The sequence below is a fragment of the Narcine bancroftii genome, chromosome 3 (assembly GCF_036971445.1).
Source record: "Narcine bancroftii isolate sNarBan1 chromosome 3, sNarBan1.hap1, whole genome shotgun sequence".
In the NCBI taxonomy this organism is placed as follows: Eukaryota; Metazoa; Chordata; class Chondrichthyes; order Torpediniformes; family Narcinidae; genus Narcine; species Narcine bancroftii.
The window spans coordinates 222,954,156-222,968,958 of NC_091471.1; the positions used below are offsets into that span (position 1 = coordinate 222,954,156).

The following is a 14,803-nucleotide window of genomic DNA, read 5'->3' on the forward strand; positions in this document are numbered from 1 at the left end:
TCTTTCCTGCAGTTAGGTGACCAAAACTAACCAACTAAGAGAGAAAAAAAACAAAAGGTGTAAAATGACATCAGGACATGCAGTAGTTCATCAGAAGAATATTATTCGAAGCAATTTTGGTAATCCTTGTTACAGAACACAGGTGAAATCTAGATCAATGGTTCTCAACCTTTTTATTTCCACTCATATACCACTTTCAGTATTCCCTATGCTATCAGTGCTCTGTGATTAGTAATGGTTTGCTTGAGGTGGTATGTGAGTGGAAAAAAAGTTTGGAAACCACTGTTTTAATCATACCTAATTGACTCATTATGTGCACGGTTTCATAACTCCAAAAGAAATGGGCCAAAGACGATTTTACTTAAGCAAAATATTTCAGTAACAATCGGGTCTAGAGCAGTGATTCTCAATCTTCCCTTTCCACCCACATACCACCTTAAGCAATCCCTTACCAATCACAGAGCACTGATGGCAGAGGGATTACTTAAAGTGGGATGTGAGTGGATAGAAAAAGGTTGAGAACCACTGATGTAGATGAAGAGTGAAATAGCAGATATTTTTAATCCGTTCTTTCAGTAGAGATTGAGGTGAGTTTATTGGAGAGGAGATTTCTTGAAGTCGGTGAACGTGAGATGAATGATAATAATATTGATTGAAGAAGGATTTTAATTAGGCACGGGGGCCCCATAATATAATATCCTAACTTGATTGTGTAGAGGGAATAAATTGCTGAGGTCCTAAAAACATATTTTGCAGACTTCTGTTCAGACTTGATGTGTCCCAGAGGTGAATCTAGTTTCCACTTAAAATGAAGGACATTGAGCAAATCCAATCCACTAATCCAGTCCAGTGAGGTGAACATTTATGATGGAGGAATCTTCATATAAATAAATTATGAATCGAGTCCTGTTGGCTAATGAATGCGGTGGGTTGGAATAAAACTGCTGATGTTTTGACATTTAAAGGGCAGAAAATTCTAGGAGCATTAAATTGTTAAATGTCAATGTCCAAGGCTCCCTGACAGATATGGAATGACAAAGCTGTCAGTTGGTTCCACGTTGTCCAATGGTGGAGCTCAGATTCTCTGCTTTACACTGACCCTGTGCCCTGGGAAACATAATTTTCTTCTTAGTTTTTGTTTGTTGATTTTTATTATTAGTTTTTCTTAGTTCGTTATTAATATTTTGTTAATATTTATTGTTAACTCTTTTTAATGTCAATTTTACATTTATTTCATTTGCTTCAATTTTTAAATGTTTATATATTTCCAAACTTCAAATATTTAAAACTTGTTAATCTCACGATTTTAAAAGGTGACATGGTCAGAGAAGGAGGGTATCAAGGTACTTGTATCAGGAGATGTTTTTTATTCATGCATCTGTCCAGAAAAATATTATTTTCTTCTAATAATATAATTCAATTGCCTTTTGAACAACTTTAAGCGTACAAATATTCATTCCAATCATTTATCCTGTTTTTTTTTGTAAAGAAGGACATTCCAAATGAGGTCTTAAACTTGTCCTTTAACAATCCAAAGTTGTGTCACAGTTTGCTTCCGAAATGACTGAAATTCATGCCCTGGATTCAATTTATCCACAATTTTTACATGGCGATCCCCTATCGGGGATAAAATCTGGAAGTGTACTTTCTTTTTTTTGTAACTCTTTGTCGAGAAACATCTGGTTTTTGGTTTCTATCCTCCTGAGATCATAAACCTGTCCGAGCTGAGGATTTTACCTGGGTACATATTCTACAGTGACCCCTATTGGTGTGTCAAGGCCCTATTAAGGAATGATTGTACTAATACATACAAGACTTTAAAAACATGATTAGGAATACTATTGGCCATAATTTTATTTGTAAATAACATCTGAAAAGAACAATAATATCAAAGACTGGATGCACTTAATTTTTATCAACAACAGCCATGTGTCGCTTAACGTCCACAATACATTCAGTGAAATAGGACGCTATGTGATATGGACGTTGTACAAACACCATATTATAGTAACATAGGTGTTTATTATAACTAAAAAGACATACCGTATATTTCAGTGTATAAGTTGATGCTGGAAACATCTCCCCACCGCCGGCACTGTCGCTCCCCGACTCCTCTCCACTGTTGGGCATTGCTACAACCACTCCTACCGGGGACCCTGAGGTTGCCGTCGCTGCTGCTGTCTGGAAGGCCAAGGTTTCTGCTCCCGCTGTGAGCACAGTATCGCCGCTCCAGCCTCGTGGGCCGTCACTGTCTGGTAGGCCGAAGCTTTTTAAAATTTACTTAATTTACAGCTTTGTTACTTGCGATTAGAGTGTTGTAAAACATTTTGGGTTGTTCCTGGGAGGCCCAGACAGCCCGAAAATTGAGGGTCAACTTGTATGCTGGAAACAAACAGTATGTACTGTACCATTATACACCTGGTAGTACATTTGATTTGTATACAAGATGCACATGTTGCGTGCAGGAAGCCGCTGCATCCAATTCTCCGATCGGGATTTCAGAACATTATAACCTTATGGGACCACGGACGTATATGGGGTTGGACATTGTCCGAGCGCGGCGTGACTATATAAGTATTAGAAACATGTAGAGAGTAACTCAACAACATGGCTTTTACCTGACCTAATTCTTTCCAGAGTCTTCCGTTTTCTTTTATTTTCAATCAAGTCCACAGATTCATAATGTTGAGTCTCATTTAAATATATTAGTCATTACATGTTAACTCTCAAGAGAAAGATCGATATCCTAACCTGACAATGGAGTTTTCACACTATAAAGCCAAAATACAGGCAAGTAAAGAATACCAAAGAGTGTGTTGGTTGAGGAGAACTGAGTGGGCCGCTGCCAAAGAAGAAATTATGCTTTCAGACCTTGTGGCCTGTGGGAGGGAGGTGTCGAGAGATTGTTCTTCCATGGTGATGATGAACTGGTTGAGTCCAAGGAATTGGAAACTGTTGAGATGGCTACTAAAACCTAACATTTCTCCCAAATACCAAGTATGGTGAAAAGGGTTCTCCTGTACCATTACATATAGCCGTGTATACAACATTTTAACAAGTGTGGGATCGCACTGAGAAGGAAGATCAATTAGAACCAAGCAAGGGCAGCATGAGAGCATAGCTGTGGTGTTCATTTGGGAGCCTGATGGCTGCAGGGAGTAAACTGTCCTTAAGCCTGATAATGGGTTTTTACGTTCACTAAAGCCATGTCACCAAATTGTTTTTTTGCAGAGGAATGATTATATTTGACTGTAATGTGGTTTAAAATTTTAAATAAAGTCCCCGGAGGGTGGAGGGAGAACGGAATGTGTCTGGGGTGCAGTGGGACTTTCAGAATATTGGCTACCTTTTCCAGGAAGTAGGAGATGTAATTGTGGGGAGGGCAGTTTTCATCACGTATGACCTCCTGTCACTTCCTCCAATCCTGAGCAGAGCAGCTTCTGTACCATGCTATTTATCTTTCCCAGTTCATGCCAAAGGGTCCCTGGACTTGACATGTTGTCCATTCCGATTTCCACAGATGATACCTGCTTTGCTGTGCATTTCTTGTTTTCAAGTCCCAGCAAGGTGATTTATTTATATATAGTTAAAGTTGAATTAACAGGTTTATTTAATGTAATGATTCATTCCCTGTTGTACAGGCCACGTAGGGTGTAATACTGGTTGGGGTTGACCAAGGAAAATGATAAAGCATAGGAATGCAATATTGGACTGACCTTTTGTTTGTAATACAGTAAAACCCCTGGTATCCGGCACCCTTGGGGGGGGGGGGGGATTGGTAGATGCTAGATAAGTGTATTTTCTGGTTGCTTGAGACTTACTCTTACAATGCCTAACTAATATACCTGGAATTAAGAATAAACAGTTTAAAAAACAAAAGGCAAATATATTCTACAGGACTTACACTGAACAAACTTCACTTGTATGAATATATAAACCTTAAAGCATTTTACTTTATTTTCAGACACATTCTTTGAAAGCATTTAACTATCACTGCATTTGCAGGTTCCTCCCCTCCACAGAACCGCCGGAAATACGAACAATAACGTTATAGATAATTCCCCCTCCCCCAAGTAAAACTCAAGGGTTTTACATATAACCATATAACCATTTACGGAGCGGAAACAGGCCATGTTGGCCTTTAGAGTCCGCACCGATTCACTGATTTTGTGCGCCCTCTTCAGGCACTGGTCCCGGTAGATCTTCATTCAATAACGATGGGCGAATTCAATGCAGGTGGAATCAGATAATAGCAAAACTATGAGCAAACAGATTGGCTGTCTGTGTACCAAAAATAGTAAAACTTGACGAAACTGGATTTATTAAGAAAAGACAAACAATGGACAATATCTCTAAGTTCATTAACTTAGTCCATGCAGTACAAGGAAAGAGGACTCCAACAGTGGCGGATGCTTTTGACGCAGAGAAAGCCGTTGACAGGGTAGAATGGAATTATTTATTTAAAGTACTACAGCGGTTCAACCTACCAGAGAAATATATTAATTGGATTAAAGCATTATATAAGGGATCATTGGTGAAGGTGACAGTAAATGGATATATAATCGAACCAAGTCAACTTGGCAGGGATGTCCACTATCTCCCTCACTGTTTGCTTTAGCTATTAGAATCCTTAGCAGAACTGATAAGAACAGCCTTCCCTCCATCTACTTTTGTTCTCTACTACTACGTGAAAAGGGAACTTGAATATTTATACATCATTAGAATATAAAGTATGAAACTCTCTTCAACACTAAATTGCAGTAGGATCCAGCTCAATTAATATTTTTAAATCAGTTCCCATATAATACAGATAGCAGGGGGATGGTGTTAATATACCAGTAGATGTGATCTCACTGAATGATGAAGCCAGCTCGAGCGGCTGGAGCCCTTCCTCTCCGTCTGTGTTCACAGGCCATTGGGCTGCTTCAGAGCAGAAAGCTTTGAGGTTCCTAGTACAGAAAGTGGTAGGGACAGCAGGAGGATGTACATGGGAGAAAGCCATCTCCTCATTCACATCTAATGGTCAGTAGACAGGAACAGAAAAAAAAAATCAATCCTGATTGGAGAAGGGAGGCAGCAATGAGTGGGACACCAGAGCAGAATCTTTGCCAGGATTCAGTGGTCTGTGTATGTCAATTGACCTTCTCAGTGTTTCTGCAACATCTCTACTAGTTTGTGTTGTCAAGCTCATCTGTACAGCAGTTCAATACTATTTGTCCTGTTTTTAACTGCAGGAAAGTATGCCGCAAACACCGACCTTTGCAGCCATGTTTAACAGCAGTGGCTACAGCCGACACCTATACTCATCCAGAGAAGATAATTGTGGAGGCTTGTTTTACCAAGACAATAACCTTGTGTCGGGGTCTCTGGAGGCACTGATTCAACACCTTGTGCCAACAGTGGACTACTATCCTGATGTACGTACTGTTTAATTGTGTCTTCACATGCTTTGTAGCAGAATAAATTTGCGTATGTCACATCAGTGGCATCACTAGGTTTGGGGTCACCCATTGAGGTAACTCATGGTATCAATGCCCCAAACCCCCTCCCCCCCCAAATGGACCTCTTCCCATACCAGACTATACAGAATCCTTCAAAGTATTTTTTGTACTAATGTTATTCATAAATTAAATTTCCCGTATATCACTGAACGTGATGGCAACAGCAGTGAGATAAACAACTAGCAAAATTAAAATTACACCTTTAAATTACAATGCTGTTTGATTCTCAAAAAAGTTATTGATCTCGGTTCACAAGTACGAATGACCACAATATTGTAGCTAAAACACCAGAAAGTTTGACAAAAGCCGCGGTTATAAAAACACCAGCAGCAACAAAAACAACAGCGCTTGCTTGTAGACAAAACCACGGGATTCGAAGCATCATTGTAATTGGGTAAAAATGACGGCTCTGACCGAAGCGCATTAGAAGGTAAATCAGTGCAGAGTTTTAGCCTTGTAGGTATATTGATACATGTAAGCTGGGCTTACAATTTTTTTTTGCTGTATAACTAACTCCAGGGATATTTTTATTTTAAAAAAATCTCTCCTGAATCCCTGCACAAAATATCTATAGACAGTCCCCTCTGTTGGTGTCACCCGGTGCGGTCCACATCCCCTAGTGATGCCAGTGCATCACATGACAATTCCTTTATCGTGGCACTATGGCACAGAAATAATTTAGCATCCACCACTGATCAGAGCAGGAGTTAATGTGCCAAGAGTATTTTGATCTCAGAGCTGCAGTTCATAATGGAGGATGTAGTTTGCAGATTTCAAAGCCAGGTAAGATTTCTATGTTCGAAAATAACCAAAGATAAGATTTCTAACTCATGACACACTGCAGCAGAACCCTTGCATGGAGCCATTGTATATTTTTAACTTTCCTGCGAAGAGAATTATTCTGCTGGGAAATTATGGATCTTCCTTCAGGTGAGTACAGGTATGTAATCTTTTCTCTCAAAATTCTGAGAACCGAAAACCAAACATCTTTTTTTTGCTGCATGTTCAGTATATTTTTTGGTGTTTAGCTTATAGTTTGAGCCATTTTAAGTTTGAAGTTTTATTGTATGTTTTACTTAAAAATACAGGATTGTCCTCCAGCAGAATTTCAGCAATCCCCGCTGAAAGGGGATTTGCCAGAGGGAGCAGCTGCACGGTTCGGGCGGGCGAGGGGGGAGGGAGAGGCAGCGCGGCTCAGGCGGGGAGGGAGAGGCAGCGCGGCTCAGGCGGGGAGGGAGGGGCAGCGCGGCTCAGGCGGGGAGGGAGAGGCAGCGCGGCTCAGGCGGGGAGGGAGGGGCAGCGCGGCTCAGGCGGGGAGGGAGGGGCAGTGCGGCTCAGGCGGGGAGGGAGGGGCAGTGCGGCTCAGGCGGGGAGGGAGAGGCAGCGCGGCTCAGGCGGGGAGGGAGAGGCAGCGCGGCTCAGGCGGGCAGGGAGAGGCAGCGCGGCTCAGGCGGGCGAGCGAGGAGCCCTTCCTGAATCTTTTTCAGCGGAGGTTGATGGGGATGGCTTTATGTGAGCCGGACATAGGGTTTGTCCTCTCAGCCTATGCTGATGACGTGCTCCTTGTGGTGACCGACCGTGTTGACCTGCGGAGGATGAGTAAGTGCCAGGGGGTCTTCTCTTCAGCGTCCATTGCCAGGATCAATTGGGCTAAACATTCTGGACTTTTGGTGGGTTAGTGGTGAGTAGACTCCCTGCTGGAGGAGATGAAACCACTCTTGTGGAACACCACACATCTCCTCTACTTGGGAGTCCCCCTGAGTTCAATCGGGGAGATCTGGCTGGTGAAATGGCAGGATCTGGACGCGAAGATTCCTGCCTGGCTGGGACACTGGTCAGGCCTCCTTGGGTTGCTTTTCTACCAAGGCAGGGTGTTGGTCATTAACTAGCTGGTGGCCTCCATGTTATCCTACCGGTTGATCACCCGGGTCCCACCTGCAGCCTTTGCCATGAAAATCCAGAGAAAGTTGGTGGACTCCTTCTGGGACAACAGGAAACATTGGGTCTCTGCAGCGAACCTGAGTCTATCGATTCAAAAGGACAGATAGTCGCTGATTTTTGTGGATACACAGTTAGCTGCACTCTGCCTTAGGACCCTGCAGATATTCTTGTACGATGAGGACCCTCTCAGATAGCACGTGCTGGCCACGGGGCCAATGTCATCATGGGGGCACGTGGCTACCAAGGGAAGTAGTCAGCTGCACTGCCCTGCAGGGGTTGTCCAGCTGTTATTGGGACCTACTGGATGTCTGGAACATAGTTGCCTCCAGCCGGGACCCCTCTCCACCAGTCGACTTGTTCATTGGACCCGGGCCCCAAGATCTCACCCAGGAACCTGCCCCGCACACTGTGCCATTCCAAGGGGTGGGGAGGAAGTTCCTGTATGGGTTACTGCTCCACACCTTCCACTTCCTTGCCTTTGTACACTGCCCAGACATGCCCTGGTGCCCAGTGTTGCCATCTGCCAATCAGGGGGATCCCCAGTGACGGTCGCTCTATGCAGAGATCTGGCCCTTGTACATCAGGGACGTGTGTTGGAGATTGCTGCACTAAGCATTGCTGAGTAACTGGTTCCTGAGTCGGTACACCAACACCCTGGTCACCTGTCACTTCTGCGGACAGAGGGAGATGCTGGAATGTGTGAGGTTGCAATCCCTCTTCACCAACCTGAAGGTGTTGCTCCTCAAACTCTGGTTGCACTTCAGCTCACGCTCCCAATCTACAGCCGCCCAGTGCGGAAGAGGGCAGGGCGTTCAGAGGATTTCCTTGTGGGGTTGGTGAAACTGGCCATTCATGCGTCGAGGCGGCGGGTGGTTAAGGGGGTGACTGCCTGTCTTTCGGGGTTATGACCGGGCCCGTGCGGTGTTGGAACAGGAAAACTCGATGCCAGAGGGGACGGTGGTCAAATTTAGGGAACAGTGGATCGCGTGTGTGGTGGAATACGAAAATAGTGTTTTAATTTGATGTGTATGCTGTGTCAAAGAGGGGTGGTCGTAACTGCTGCTTCTCACAGTTTTCTCAATGTTGAGGTGGTCTTTGGTTTTATTTGTAGCTCTGGGTGTGTTTTGTGTTTGTAATGTAGTTTGAATAAAGTTTGTATGTTTATAAAAAAGAGAGAGTGGTGGTGCGACTCGGTCAGGAGAAGCAGCAGTGGGGGTCAGGGGCGAGTGGGAAGCGAGTGGAGGTGTGATTCAGGTGGGGAGAGCGGCAACGCGGGTCAGGTGGATGAGTGAGGAGAGAGTGGCGGTGTGACTCAGTCAGAGAGAATGGTGGTGTGACTCGGGCAGGCAAGCAGGGAGAGAGCGATATGTCTTTATCTCACTTCATTTACCACCCCCAATCCAATGCCACTGCTATTTCCCTCTCCCCTCTCCCACAAAGACTTAAAAAGTACAACGGTTTTAATATTATTCTATTATCCGAAACATTCCAAAATCCAAAAAGTGTCTGGTCCCAGGGATTTTGTATAAAAGATTAAGCACCTGTATTAGACTCTTCTACCTGTTGGCTGATGAGGAAATGAGAATCAGAATGCCTGTAGTATTAAAAAATGAAAAGCACAAGGTTTGAATGCTACCTTTAGATGTGCAAATTTCTGAGATAAGTCGTTATTCAGATTTTATTGTTCATTGTCTACTTGGGTGCCTTTCACGAAAGTTGTGAACAATTTATGATTTTTGAAAGAAATTAAATTTGATAAATGATAAGTGACAATAGATACAAGTTTCAAGGTACTATTGGGGGGGAGGGGAACTTACCAAGGACAAGTCGAGGTTGTCATGTCTCTGGCACTGGAGCTGGCTCCTCTCAGATGGGAAGGGGAGAAAAGGGGAGAGCTCTTGTAATTGGGGACACTGGCTAGGGTAGCAGGTTTGCTTGATGGGATCGCGGCTCCCAGTTGGTATGTTCCCTCCCAGGTGCCAGGGTCAGAGATGTGTCTGATTGAGTCCACAGCTTTCTGGAGTGGGAGGCTAGGCGGTCAGATGTTGCGGTCCACTTGGGGATCTATGACATAGATAGGAGTAGGGAACGAGATCCTGAAGAAAGAATATATGGAGTTAGGAAAGAAGATAAAAGGCAGGACCACAAGGGTGGTAATCTCAGGATTGATGCCTGTGACACACACTAGAATAGATAGGAATAGGAGGATGTGGTGGATAAATGTGTGGCTGAAGAGTTGGTGCAGAGGGCAGGGGTTCAGATTTGCACATCTTTGGGATCTCTTCCGGCGAAGGTCTGACCTGTACAAAAAGAACAGGCTGTACTTGAACTGGAGAGGGACCAATATCCTGGTGGGCAGGTTTGCGCGATCTGTTGGGGAGGGTTTAAACTAATTTGGCAGGGGGGGTGGGAATCAGAATGAGAGTGCAGAGATTAGAAGGACTCCTAGATTTGAAGGGAAAGAGGAATCAGATTGTTAAAATTAATGGGGTGGTAAAACTAGATGGTAATCAGAGGAGTGAATGTGAGGGACATACTCTCAAGTGTATATATTTCAATGCAAGGAACATGGTAAGAAAGGTGGATGAGCTTAGAGCATGGATTGACACATGGAAATATGATATTGTAACCATCAGTGAAACATTTGCAGGAGGACCATGATTGACAGCTAAATATTCCAGGATTCCATTGCTTTAGGTGTGAAGAACAGTGGGGGGAGGGGGGGGGATAAAAGGGGGAGGGGTCGCATTGCTTGTTAGAGAAAACATTACGTGGTGCAGTGGCAGGATAGATTGGAGGGCTTGTCCAGAGAGGCTATTTGGGTGGGTGAAGAATTGGAAAGGCATGAAAACACTAATGGGGGGTGTATTATAGACACCCCACCCCCCTGCCGCCTAATGGACAGAGGGAATTAAAGGAGCAAATTTGTAAGGTGGTAGGATATTTGTGGTGGTGATTATAGGAGATTTTCACTGTCTGTACATTGACTGGGATGTCCATACTGTAAAAGGGGTGGATGGGTTGGAGTTTGTCGATTGTGTTCAGTGAAGTTTTCTAAATCAATACAGAGAAGAACCAACTTGAGTGGGGCCCGTATTGGATCTCATATTTGGGAATGAAATGGGTCAGGTGTCAGAGGTTTGTGCTGGGGAACACTTTGAGTCTAGTGATCATAATACTGTTAGTATTAGGTTAATAATGGAGAAGGATAGGGTGGTCCTATGGTTGAGATTTCTTGATTGGAACAAGGCTTATTTCGAGGAGATGCAAAAGGATTTAGATGGGTGGGTTGGGATAATTTATTTTCAGGGAAGGATGTAACAGTTAAATGGAGGATATTCAAATGTGAAATATTGAGAAAACGGTCGGTATATCCCTGTGAGGATTAAAGGAAAGGTTAGAAAATATAGGCAGCCTTGGTTTTCAAAGGATATTGGGAATTTGTTTTAGAGGATGAGGGATGTGTACAACAGGGATAGACAGCTGGAAATAGATGAGGTACTTGTGGAATATAAGGAGTGTTACAAAGACTAAAAGGAGATATGAGGCTGCTTTGACAGGCAAAGTAAAAATAAATCCAAAGGGTTTCTACAGGTACATTAAAATGAAAGAATACTAAAGGATAAAATTGGGCCTCTTGTGGATCAGAGGGTAGGCTATTTGAGAAGTCAGAAGAGATGGTGAAAATTTTAATTTTTTTTTCAGTATTCACTAAGGAATGGAATATTGAGCCAGATGATGTAAGAAAATCTGGGAGTGAGGTCAAGGATAATATACACATTAATGAGGAGGTTGTATTGGCTATTTTGAAGAGAATAAAGGTAGATAAATCTCTGGGTCTTGACAAAATATTCCCTTGGACCCTTTGAGAGGTTTTTGTGTATATAGTGGGGACTCTAATAGAAATATTTAAAATGTCAGAGGAGGGTAGCTCATGTTGTTCTGCTGTTTAAAAAAAAAAGCTCTAAGTAGTCCTGTGAGTCTGACGTTGGTGTTGGTTAATTAATGGGAAGTGTTCTAAGAGATGGTATATACAATTATTTGGAAAGACAGGGATTGATTTGGAGTAGTGAACACAGCTTTGTATGTGGTAGATCATGTTTAACAAACCTTTGAGTTTTTTGAGGAGGTTACTAAGAAGGTTAATGAGGAGAAGGGTGTGGATGTTGTCTATATGGACTATAGCAAGGCCTTTGACAAGGTTACTCATAAGAGGTTAGTAAGGAAAGTGTAAGCATTAGATTTTAATGTTGAAGTAGTGAAATGGATTCAACGATAGTTGGATGGGAGATGCGAGAGAGCAGTGGTGGAAAATTGTTTGTCAAATTAGAGGCGGGTGACTAGTGGAGTGCCTCAGGGATCGGTCCTGGCTCCACTGCTGTTTGAATTATATGTTAATGATCTGGATGATAGGGTGGTAAACTGGATTAGTAGGTATGCAGATGATGCTAAGATTGGTGGTGTTGTGGACGGTGAAGAAGGACATCAAAGCTTGCAGTGGGATATAGCCCAGTTAGAGAAATGGACTGAATGATGCAGAGTTTAATATTGATAGATGTGAGGTGCTAAATTTTGTTAGGATTGATCAGCAAAGGTCCATATACATTAAATGGTGGACAATTGAGGAGTGCAGTAGAACAAAAGGATTTAGGAATTCTACTACATAATTCCCTGAAGGTGGAGTCACATGTGGATAGGGTGGCTTTTGGTATGTTGGCCTTCATAAATTAGAGTATTGAGTGAAGGAGTTGGGATGTCATGTTAAAGTTGTAGAGGACGAGAAACTGAAAGTAAAAAAGATTGGGATAAAGATAAGTTGAAATGGGAAAAAGATTTAGGTTTTACAATAGCTGAAGAAGCCTGGATGGAAATTTGCCAGAATAGTATTCGGAAATTGATTAATGCTAGATTAGCAATGATTAATTATAATTTTATACATCAGTTATATTTAACACCGGAGAAACTAAAAAAGTTTGGATTGCTGTTTTCGTTGTGACCAGACGGCTAATACTTTTTTGCACACTGTCTGGCTTTGTGATCGATTGCAACAGTTTTGGAAAGGTATTCAATCTATACTTAATAGTTTATATAATATCTGTCTTGTATTAGATCCTGATATATTTTTATTAGGGAATATGCAATCACTAATTGATTTAGGTTTAAAGGATTATCAGATTTCCTTTATCTATTTAGCTTTAGCTGTGGCCAAGAAATGTATAGCACTTACTTGGAAAGACAGAAATATATAGATAGGTGGCATTTGGAGATGAAATCCTGTTTGACCATGGAAAGGATATATTTTTCAATTCAGGATAGGGTGTCTTTTTATAGGTTAAAGTGGACTCCGTTTGTTAAATATATGCATTTAAGTTTGCTTTAAATATGTTTTTAAGTGTGATATTTTGGTATTGATAACTTTTTTTTGTTAGTATCTTTACTTGTTATGTTTTATTTTTTTTTGTAAGTGGACTTTTTTTTCTTATATATAATATTGTTCGCTTTATTAACTCTTCACTCTTTATTTTGGGGCGGGGTTAGACTAATTTTAAGTTAGGTTATTAATGTTGTGTAATAATTATTGGGGGGGGGGTTAGTTTATTTAGTTTACCGATGTGGTACTGTAATTTTATTTTACTTTTATTCTTTTTAAATGTAATCTTCTATTTTATTCATGTTATAAAATCTTAAATAAAGTTTTAAAAAAAAAAGTTGTAGAGGGACTTTGTGAAGCCAAATTTGGAATATTGTGTGCAGTTTTGGTTGCAAAATTACAGGAAGGACATAAGCGGTATAGAGAGAGTGCAGAGGAGATTTATAAGAATGTTGCTTGGGTTTCAGGGTTTGAGTTACAGAGAAAGGTTGAGCAGGCTAGGACTTTATTCCCTGGAGCGTAGAAGATTCAAAATTATGAGGGAAACAGATAGAGTCAATGTGGATAGGCCTTTTCCATTGAGAGAGGGGGAGATTCAAACAAAAGAGGACATGGATTTAGATTGAAGGGGAAAAAGTTTAGGGGAAACATGAGAAGGAATTTATTCACTCAGAGGGTGGTGGGAGTGTGGAATGAGCTTCCAACTGAAGCGGTAGATGCAGCTCGATTTTAATATTTAAGGAAAGGTTAGATAGGTATATGGATGAGAGAGGTATGGAAACTTATGGGGTGGGTGCAGATCAATGGGACTAGGTGGGAGGTTTTCGGCATGGGCTAGAAGGGCAGAACTGGCCTATTTCTGTGCTGTAATTGTTATATGGTTATATAATTCAGGATTCCTTTATGGTACATATGAAATTGCCTTCTGCCTGCTTTAAGGCAGGCAAAGAGCCGTCATTAGTGTTGACTGGCGTCCTTACAGTATGAGACAAAAAGAAGAAAAAGAAAGTCCCTTCAGAGTCATTAAATGCTTTCAAATTGCCTTGTAAAATGGGATTAACTGGGCAATTTACTAGGTTGAAGACCCAGGTACAGGGTTATTTGAAAGGGCCGAACTGGGCAAGCCTGGTCAAAATCCGAGGCCTACCTCGGAGGTGGTCAGGGAACCCAGTCAAACCTACCCAGGTGTCCTCCTCCACTGAGTTGAAAGGGGAAATGGCTCACCTGGTTACTCTGGAACTTTAAACAGAACACAGCGAAAAGGATTCCCCGTGTTATGCGTCACTCATCATGTCATCGCAGGGGCGGGATCCCACTTAGATTGCTGGGTTGGCGATTTAACTGCAAGGTTAGGCTGCTATTTGGAAGGTGCAGGAGGCACACATGACCCAGTAACCTCACTCGGGTCCCAGGAGGGCTACCTGGGTCCTGTAATTTGAAAGTGACTGAGTATCTATGGGTTATACAGCTTCAGGGATATATGTTATGAAAGGTGAGAACATTCTGAGAAGTAATGAACAAATAAGTTAAGGGCATTATCATTTCTAATATTTGTGGTTAGTTTGATTTACTGAATGCTCAAGTTTTATTTAATTTTGTGGTTAATGTTAATATTAAATAGGAGATTGTAGAGAGAGTGCAGTTGTACAGGGCACAGTTTTCAGTGCAAGTGTGGAAAGTTGACACTGAAGCTAACTGGAGACACGAATGAACTCTGAACATTATTAATATCAAATTGTCCATTGTTCTCGGTAGATGGCATAGGTTTTTGTGGAGGTCGCCACTGGCCAGAGAGAATGCTGGCAAGGCATACATTTCGTAATAGCCAGAGCAGAGTGGAAGCTGGATATTTTTTGGCAAATGATTGTTTTCATGGCTCACAAAAGGCATTTGACTGCCTACAATTCAAAAATCAGGAGAACGATGGATCACATTCCATTTACCTTAAGCTCCAACAGTACTCAAGCAGCCCAACGCCTTCCAGCACAAA

General features: G+C 42.2%; 1 protein-coding gene across 5 annotated transcripts in view; it reads left to right on the forward strand.

Moving 5' to 3' along the window:
• rasgef1ba (RasGEF domain family, member 1Ba) overlaps nt 1-14,803 on the forward strand; it is a 119,985-nt gene that overhangs the window by 18,512 nt on the left and 86,670 nt on the right. For all 5 annotated transcript variants that reach the window (XM_069926728.1, XM_069926725.1, XM_069926724.1 and 2 more), the window contains 2 exons: nt 2,056-2,255; nt 5,235-5,417. In XM_069926728.1, the coding sequence (XP_069782829.1) occupies nt 5,241-5,417 (177 nt within the window). In that variant the 5' untranslated portion in view covers nt 2,056-2,255; nt 5,235-5,240. The remainder of the gene's footprint in view (nt 1-2,055; nt 2,256-5,234; nt 5,418-14,803) is intronic.